This window comes from Egretta garzetta, unplaced genomic scaffold (assembly GCF_000687185.1).
Source record: "Egretta garzetta isolate BGI_Z169 unplaced genomic scaffold, ASM68718v1 scaffold230, whole genome shotgun sequence".
NCBI lineage: Eukaryota > Metazoa > Chordata > Aves > Pelecaniformes > Ardeidae > Egretta > Egretta garzetta.
Window position 1 is genome coordinate 2,029,026 of NW_009258281.1, and position 9,745 is coordinate 2,038,770.

At 43.6% G+C, this 9,745-nt stretch overlaps 1 protein-coding gene across 1 annotated transcript in view; it reads right to left on the reverse strand.

Annotated features, from left to right (window-relative positions):
• Nucleotides 1-9,745, reverse strand: part of CPS1 (carbamoyl-phosphate synthase 1) — a 93,678-nt gene that overhangs the window by 75,738 nt on the left and 8,195 nt on the right. Inside the window, exons 2-6 of the mRNA XM_035891962.1 lie at nt 9,308-9,417; nt 5,088-5,232; nt 3,903-3,992; nt 3,137-3,193; nt 667-759 (exon numbers count right to left, since the gene is read on the reverse strand). Coding sequence (XP_035747855.1) covers nt 667-759; nt 3,137-3,193; nt 3,903-3,992; nt 5,088-5,232; nt 9,308-9,417 — 495 coding nt within the window. The remainder of the gene's footprint in view (nt 1-666; nt 760-3,136; nt 3,194-3,902; nt 3,993-5,087; nt 5,233-9,307; nt 9,418-9,745) is intronic.

Here is a 9,745-nt window from a genome sequence, read left to right on the forward strand (position 1 = left end):
AGGAATCAATCACTCCTAATATACAATTGATAAGCAGAGTCTTGATCTTACTGTATCCTGATTTACATTAAAATAGCTGTTTGGAAACAGATAGATTATCGTGTCCGGTAATTACCAACATTGAACAGCTTACTTCATTTTCAGCTTTATTTGTGATGTTGCTTTTTAAGCCTATAAAATGAAGTTATAAACATAATGAGACCACCAAAGCTCCGTTAATCTTCTTATATCTCCCTTTTAGAAGCTATTGCAGCATCTTTACAGTAATTCTGTCTTAGTAATTGCAGATTTTAGCAACAGCAACCTTACCTATTTTTGAGTTACTGCTCAAAATGGCTCCACCTGCATCTTGCAATCATAGATCACAACCTCAATATGCAATTGCCATCCTTCTGTGTCACAACAAGGCCCTGACTCAAAATACAGTGGAGGCATTGGCATGAGTTGGCAAGATCCCCAAAGGTGAGATTTGCAAGGCAGCCTATGTATTCCAATGGCATCCCAGGTAACTAGTTACTGCTGTAAATCCAAGGCTGGATAGAGACTACGCTTCAAATTCCCACTTGCTCACCAACCAGTCTGTTGCAGACTGCTTCGTGCTCGTGCCACTGGGGAGCAGTTACTACCTGGAGTGTACAGCTCTGGGACTACAGAAGAACTTCTCACCTTTGTTGAAACTTCTGCAATTAAGTTTTGTTTATTTGGGTCTGCAAAATCCATGGGTTGACCTTCAAATTCAATCTTCCCAAGTACCGTGCCCTGTGGAAATAACAACAAAGCATGAGCAAAGGAGAAGCTGTGAACACTGGGACAAGGTGCTGACAGGCACAGCAACTGGAACAGCTGTTTAGAGGTGGTTTCTCAGCGGCTTATAACCATTTCTAGCATCTTCAGAAATTTATGAGCCTTCCTCAGTATCAAAAATCTGTTTAAAATCCATCATTCAGGGGGAAGGCATTGTCAGCAGTAAAATTTGTTAACAGGCAGTTTGGCAAGCTGTCTAGTGACAGTAAAACGGGTTGTATTCCAAGAGAATCAGCATTCAGATCCCCAAATAACCGTTGTGTAGATCTGGGAGTAATCCACAAAGCCATTTGAAGCATTTTGGTTTTGGAAACCCACTGTGAGGTCTTCAGCCACCTCCTGTGGATAGCTACAAGTACAGCAGAGCCCTTTTCTGAATTAGTTGTTAAAAAAAAAAAAAAAATCACTTCCATCAAGAGCTACTCTTTATTGCTGGTACCACCTCCCAGAAGATAGGACACTCTTGCTCTGACAGCACCTATCCTTCTCCACCCTCTGCTTATTAAATTTCACAGTGCAAAATTCCTGTTTTGGCTTTGCTCCACTCCTGGAATAAGTGGGATTAATGTAGGGTTAACCTTTTCTCAGCATGGGGACAGGGTGTGCAATGCAGAACTTCAAGGATGGAAGGGGAAAGAAAAACAGAGGAAGTCAGTGTTTTGTTGCAACTTTTAACGCATAACACTTTCATGATAAAAATTAAACTCAGCTCGCCCTGCGGACATCAGTCCAGGAGGCACACCAGGATTGCTCATTGGGTTTAGCAATACTTCCATGTGATACTTCCATGGTTGGCCATACCTGAAGCATCACTGCCATTTTCCTAGGGCAAGAAAAGAGCCAGCACCTCACATTGCCATGTGCGCTACTAAGGGTAAGTTTTAAAGACAGAGTTTTGCTCTTAACAGTGGCTGACATCTTGAGGAGAACCTTACACCAAAAACTACTCCAGCCTGCTTTGTGTGGGACAGAGCTGAAGAGGTCAGCATCATCTTAAACAAGTCAGGTTCTTGGGAATCACAGAAACTGCTGAGTGCCACCATGCAGTCAGTCCCATAAATGCTGATGACAAAGCCCTAAAGCCACTGCTCTCAAACAGGAACCCTGTGTGTCTTACCTCTCTCCCAGATTATTCAGCCAGATGGTGCCCTGCATTTATCTTTAGAGTCCAACGAGTCACTGCTCATTTCTGCATTTGTCATAATGAAACCCTGTTCTCACCCCTGATTTATAGACACACGTGGAGTGAAATACTAAGTTGTTTTTTTCAACCTGAGGAAACTGGGAGAAAAGGCTACATTATGCACTATTTTAAAAGCCATAACCAATACCACTCTGAGTCCCACTATAATGGGCATTACTACCATACACTGCTAAGTTAGAGGATAAACACCGAAAGCTTATTTACTTTGGATGAAAGGAACGCTGATCTATTAAACAGTATGTCTCAAGAAAGTAGAAAATGTATTGCCATTTTCTCTTGTATTAAACTGCACTTGTCTGCTGTCTATAACAGCAGGACAATGCCCTGTCTTCCCATAAGAATTAATTTCTACAAATATTCCTCTAGTCAAGCTGGGTCATTCATATTTTGCTTTGTGGAATGAAAGGGGGTGCGGGCTTGGACTGCAGACTGCAAATTGACCACCTAAAGAAAAGAGCAGCTTCAAATAATCCATTACAAAAGAAGAGCCTCCAAGGCACGTTTACATTCAGACTGGCTTTGATTACTGTTTTAGCTAGTGTGAAATGTACCTTAACATTAACCTCCTTTCGGTAACATAATCCTGCTCATGTCCTTCAATTGTCAGCTCTTGGAAACCAAAGAAAAGTAATGACTATTCAAAATAATAACAGGCTTCAGCCAAAGGAATCCAGCTTAGGTTGTGGTAGGCATTGCTTTGTCTCTGAGGAGTAGAATTTCCACTGACCAGAGGTGGTGCTGTCTGTGAACTAATATCTACAATATCTCACAGAGTTCTTGCTCTCTCTGACTGTTTCTATCTGAAGCTACATGTAGTTGACAACACTACCTGTTGTGTCTGACACACTAGTCTGACACAGCTACCTGAGGCCTTTCACTTACATCAGCTTGTTTTGGTTTACTTATGTAGAACAGAAAACACAGAGCACAGCCAAGGAGAGGGGGGCTCCCTGGGATCAGAGCATGGCCTCAGCTGTACAGAAGACACAAAGCCTTTGTAAGAGCACGGGGACCTGAACAGCATCTGCGGTCAAAGCAGCCCAGCGGTAGCATGGCTACCCCAGGTGTGCCGCACTGGTAGAAAAAGGGCCCAGCAATAACAACTGGATCAAGGGAAGCAGATCATACCTTGTCACGAATTAATTTGGACAGCATTCTGGTATCAATCCCATACAGTGCAGGCACCTGAAGAAAACACAAGAGAAGGGTAAATTAGAGAACAAGCAGCTAAGACAGGGAAGACAGCAGCCAGATGATCACTTTGCTGAGAAGAACACATCCTTGTTTAAGGATCTCTGGCTGTTAGCAGCACTATTACCAAGGCTGCCTCACTTCCAGTTCTTCACTTCTCCTCCCTATTCCCACTCATAAATAGCTTAGTTCTACAAATCTACTTTCTGCACTGAAAAGCACAAAATAAAAAGCTCATGTGGCAAATATCTGTCTCATTTCTGAGCACTATTTTGCCTTACTTACGAGCACCTAACCCTCTCAGCTGTCACAAGTCAGTGGCAGTCTACCGACACATCCTTGACTCCCATGGCTTCAAAGTCAGTGGGGTTCTGGCAGCTAACAGCTCTTGAGGGTATGACCATGGCGACCACTAGGAGCAGCACTACAGAAACATTTGATGAGAGACTAGAATATAGCCTTATGTGTATCATTGTTATGGAGAACCAAATATTCCCTTTTAATTAACATTCATTCTGGACAGATCTTGGAAATATCACTGCACCCTGAAAAAGAGAAAGGGATGAAGAATCAGAGAACTAAAGAACACAGAATGAGCCCAGCACAGACTGGAAAAGAGTGGTTACCAGCTCAAAGCCAGCAGTTCTTTCCCCTGTTCCCACAGATACAGGTCTGTTAATGTAGTTACCCCTAGATTGCTCACCTGTTCTTCCTGCAACCACTCTCCCAGGCTCCTAGCAGCCTGCCAGTGGCTGTACTCATTGCTGTAATCCAGCACCAGCAAACCTGAAACCTGCGGAGAGAAGAAAAGTAATTTTCTGTACTTGCCCTGTACTTTCTGAGTTTTCAGTATTCATCCACTGCAAACCATATCACAGACAGGACACAAGGCTAGGCAGACACGGTACAGCTGCTCTTATATAACAAAAAGATAGCAAATTTGAGTTTTCACAGGGGAACTGCACAGAACAGGTACCCTTACCCCTTTACCCCTTTGCCAAAGGGGTAAAGACTTCATGCTCTGTCATGATTGTACCTGGGCCCTTTTACTTATGAAATCATAGAATAATGTGGCTTCCAGGTAACCAAGGCTGTAAATTGCATTGAACTGAGAAAATGCTTCTCATTAGAAAGAAAATGGAAATTTAAGACAAGACAAAATGTTTTATTTTGATTCATTTTTTGTTTAAGAAAGCATTTAACTTCTAAGTGACATTTCATTTCAAAAGTCAGCTTCATTTTCCAGTGGAGTTAGATAGTTTATAAAGGAGTCGTTTCACCTCAGGACAGATAACGCATTTCACTGGTTCTGCAATTACATAGGTTTGTTTCATTTTTCAGTACTGCCACCACTGCACAAACACAGCCCTGCTCCTAGCCAATATCCCTTGTCACCACAGTGTAAATACTGGTTTCCGCACTAGTATGTATAGCCTTCTGCACACAACTGTCACCACCTCTGTTTGTGGTAGTACAGGCACATAGAAAAAAGTCTCAGCACACAGAAACTTCTCATTCTCACTGGCATTTTATCTCCGTGTGGCAACCAGTCCTGGGCGAGCACAGATAAATACGAGGCAGAAGGGAATGTGGGAGAAAAGCCATCCAGGACAGCAGTTCCCAAGAACTGTAGCATGTCTATCACTGATGGGAAATACACTGCTTTCAGACAGCACATGGCCTTGTCCAGAAAGCAAGATGGATTATCTTTTGCCACCATTCCTCCAAAGGACAATATCCAGAAGAAGAAAAAGAAAGGGTAAATATCATCAATTCCTTCTAACTTCTGTGAGGGTGCCAGTAAACTCTTGCACACACACACGCACGCACAGACACACTCAGGCTACTAACGCCACCCTTTGGTCAGCTCTGCATCTCCCACTGTTACCTTGATCCCGTCAGACTCCAGAAACCTCCTGAGGCCCATTTCATCCAAAGCAGCTGTGTCAGGCACTCCACCATTCCCAACTATGGGGTTAGCCAGTGTAAGAATTTGTCCTTTGTAACTGGGATCTGTCAAGGCTTCGGTGTATCTAGATGAAGAAGCAACAGAAGAAAAGTACATTGGTCCAGAGTTGAAAGGAAAATGAAAGAGCCAGTGAAAACAAGACAGGTCTGAATTCCCATATGACAAAAAGACAGAAATGGTATTCATGTGGAAGCATTCTCAGTATAAAAGCAGACACATCTGTGAATCTGCCCTGACTTTGCCATCTCTCATTAAACATTTGACACTGAGAACAAGGAAAGGCTTTGGCTTCTCATGTTTCATTTAAGAAAAGCGCAGGAGCTATTAACAAACTCAGACTTCTTGTGATTTAACATACGGTAAACAACTACACAAAGTGCAGAGTGATCACAGTAAGTGCATGGCATATCACTTGACCCACAGATAACAGCTTGGGCTTGGCCATTCCCTGGGCATACCCTGTGGGCAGTGCTTTGTCATTGCTGTGTCCTTCCCTCCACGAAGTGTAAGAACTCACCCATCTCAGTGGCAACAGAAAGCTCAAACTGAAAAGCCAACAGATAACAGAGCTGTTTGCCCAGACTTGGTCCCCTCCACAGTCTGGAGCTTGCTGATCTTGAGATGCTCAGGGCTGTAACTGTTCTTTCTGTGGGGGAGCAGGTAGACAAATCTATGCCTATCTTTCTGTCTGGGGATCAGGGAAGCAGCTGTGAATCATCTTTGTGATTCCTCACTACTACTCTGGGTTCTTCTTTCCTACCTGCTCTGTCAACAAACCCTGTCATGGTACCACTTCTGCAGCTTCTGCCAGCAGAGGCCTGGCCTCTCTTCTAGGCAATCTCCAGGTTCCCACCCCACAGGACACCATACATTTCTCCTGACAAGACTCCTAAGTGCTTGGAAGTTGGTTTGTGTATCTCTGAGGAAGGTAAGTTGAGGGCAATGTTTTGGGATTCAGCAGTCCACCCTGGTCACAAGGCCCCAGAGCACATCCTTGTATCTTTAGCCCAGACAGAAGCCTCAGGAACAGCAACTTTGTTCAAGCACCTGCCTGAATACCCTTCTCAGCAAGGAGACATCTAAAAGCGTGGTGGAACATTCTTCTGCAGTGGAGGATCAAACCTAGGATTTTGCAAAGTAAAAGCTCTGGATTCAGTAGACCCAGTCTCACTTTCAACCCCAAAAAGGGGGACAGCATAAACATGGTCTACATGTCCATGCTCCTATTCTTCAGCTTCAAATTAACATGCAGTCCTTCACTTTCTCCCTTATACTGTAGCATACTGTTGCAGCAATCCATTAAACAATTGCTGTCTTTCAACCCAAAAGCAGCTGTAATTTAGCAACAGATGAAGTTATCCACACAATATTTAGCCAAATGCATAAAGACACTTCAGGATGAATCTGCCCTATACAAAATATAATTTATTATCATCTTTATTGTTTAAACAATACATAATTGGCAACTGCAGCCATCTACCAGATATCAGCAAGTCATGAGAGACAATTTTATGGAACATCGGACTTACTGCCAGAAGATTAATTGTCAAACATTGGGAAACTCTTCATAAAACCTGGAATGGTTGCAGGTAGATATAAACAACGCAGTTCACCGGCCAGCTCTGAGAAATGACATGTCGAATGAACAACGGCCATTAAATATTTCCAGGTAAGCCTCTCCTGCTGTTCAAATCTATACTTCCTGCTGCAGGTAAACAATCACGCAAAGTGCAGTGTGATCACAGAACTGCAGTAAGTGCATGGCATGCACACATTTGGCACTGCTCTCTCCTTCTGAGTCAATTGGTTATGCTTCCAAAAGACTCTTTGTTAGTGACAAAGCTAATGTAATTAACCTTTGCATGTTATTTGTAATCAGCAAACAAGGACAGAGAGCCATTGGGTTTGGCTGGGGTATGAAGGCACAGCTCTGCACTGAGACACAATGCCCTTTAAGCAGGCACAACGCCTTGTGGAGCACAGAGGAGCAGATGGGAACATGAGCTCCAAAGATGCTGTAAGGTCTAATCCTTGCTGTGCCTGCCCAAAGGCCTGCTGGATTTCAGTAAATTCCCGTCAATCAGTTCTCTCACTAGAATATCATGGGAAACACATGCAGACTTATTGGAGGCAAATGCATTTACTGAGCTGTTTCAAACATGGGAACATTTTATGGGTTGTAATTCTTCTTCTTTCTTAATTGGAAATCTCCTCTCTTCCTTTTTGTTCCTATGCCAAACAGATGGCTGCGACACTAGGAATTTTTTTTTTGAGCAAATGTTTCTGAAAAGTTCATCCTCATGCTTTTCTAATGAGAATTCAACATCACACCCCCAAACAGTGCTCTCTGCCCTCTATTGCAGAGTAATATGACAACATTTCAGTCAGCTTCAGCTACTTCAAGCCTGAAAGCTGTACACACATAAAGTGTTTTGCCTCCCAGTTCTATGACATGAATCAGAACGTGGGAGTCCAGATGAGGAGACAAGGTGCAGAGCAGCATATTAATCATCCCAGTACAGAGCCCATGCTGACCCCACTCAGCATTTAGAAACACCCACTTCACAGAAAGCAGTGGTCTGAGGCAAAATCATCCCCGTACTAGCCTCTTGCTCCCTGTACTGACACAATGCCATGTGCCCAGCCAGGCTGTAAAAGGCCCCAACCCTGGGCACCTCCCTCACGCAGGCACTTAGCCTCTTCCTGTGTCAATGAAAAGAGGCAACTGAGTGCCTCTGGATACATCAGGTCTGGATCTCTGCACTCAGGAGCACTAGGCAGAGCTACAGGGTTTTTTTTCACTGGACAGCAACTCCTGGACTGGTAGCAAATCTGTCACTTTTACGATCTGCAACAATGCTACAAACTCTTATCCTCCACTTCTCCGAATCAATCAATCAAGGTCACGTTCCTGGAGAACGCTCTGAAGATACAACCTTACATTTTGAATGGTCCCTCCATGCCCATATGCTCCTCAGCACAGAAGAGATCTCTCTCTCACAGGCATCCTCTCCAAATTACTAGAAAATGAGCAAACACAGCTTCTGCTGCCACAGTAACATGTGGAGAGGAAATTAATCCATCAGGTCCTCCTTGACTTTTGTGATGTGACGAGATTTATTGCCCATAATCTATCACTGAGAAGAGAACTCTGGTGCCCTCCATCATTCTGATCTATATTAAACAGTTGCTTGTTGGCAGGTATATTAACACAGCCAGTAATTAGTGCTGTCAAAATACTTAAATAATTGCCTCCTAATGCAAAACTTTGCAAACAGATTCCCCTCCACAGCAATTTAACATTCTCACCAATGAGATCATTTAAAACCTCATCCTGTGAGTACTGGTTTCCCCAAAGTAGAACAGAATTTGGGGAATGCAAGGCAGCTGGGCAAAGACAGCTATGAATGACTGCAGAAAAAGCTCAAGCACCAACAACCTTAGAGCTGTCTCACCTCCCCGGGGACATGTCCCTCTCCTAACCAAAAGCCTCATTTCTCTGGGCAGATTTCCTCTGTTCAAGCAGTTCAACAAAAGCACCAGCAGCATTTGGCTGCCCTCCTATGTCAGCCACCGGCTTCCATCACTCAAGAGGACAGACAGTCATGCTAGGTTAGGCATGAATCTGATTCTACCCTTTAGCTGGAAAGGCTACAGAGTTTAAATGCATCCTTAACTGTGGTAAGGGATGGGTCATATAGGTGACCAACTTGGGAACCTCATGATTTAAAAATTTTTTACTCAGAAGCCAAGTTCCATTATCCAGAAGGCTGCAGATGCTTCAAACCTTTATATTTGATCAGGGCACTGGAGGGAGAACAAAGACAGCTCCTCTGCTCTGACTCAGCAATGGCTGCATTTCAATGGGAAGTGACCAGATCCCTACATACCTCACTATCATGGTTAGTTATATCAGTCTTTAAAGCTGCTCACACCACAAATGGTAGGACACAAGAGGACTGCCTGAAGTTCTCTTCATTAACTGTCTCTCTCTCTGTATCCCCAGACTATAGCGTTTTCTTATACAGAAACCTATATGTTTGAATCGGGACCCTACGAGCTTGGAAAAAGCAGCTTTCACATTTTAACAAGCTCCTAGAGAAGTTTTGGTGCTTATATCTCATGTGCTCTTGCCTTACCCAGAAAGACCAGTGTTGAATACGACTTCACCTGCTGTGGAGGATGGATAGCCAAAAGAATAGCCTTTCATCTTCATCCCATCTTCCAGCACCAAGTTCGCTGTCTGCGCCTAGACAAAGGCACATGAAGAGACTCAAATACAGGAGGAAAAGGCTTGATGTTTATACAGGTAACACCTAGGATACCTGCCTTTCATGCCTCATGTCCTAAGTATTCCCGTTCCTCTCCTGTTCCCAGCTGCCAAGATACTGTTTCTTTTACTAGTCTCCTGATGCTCCTTGTCATTCTAACACTCAGGAAACATTGTGCTCCTAATGAGGGCAAGGCAGCTGGCAAGCCCCAAGTAGAGTGTGTGCTGCTATTACTGTGGGATCACCCTTCCATATCACCTTGTTCATTTCTTCCACCCATTATATCTTGCAATTAACCAAATCATA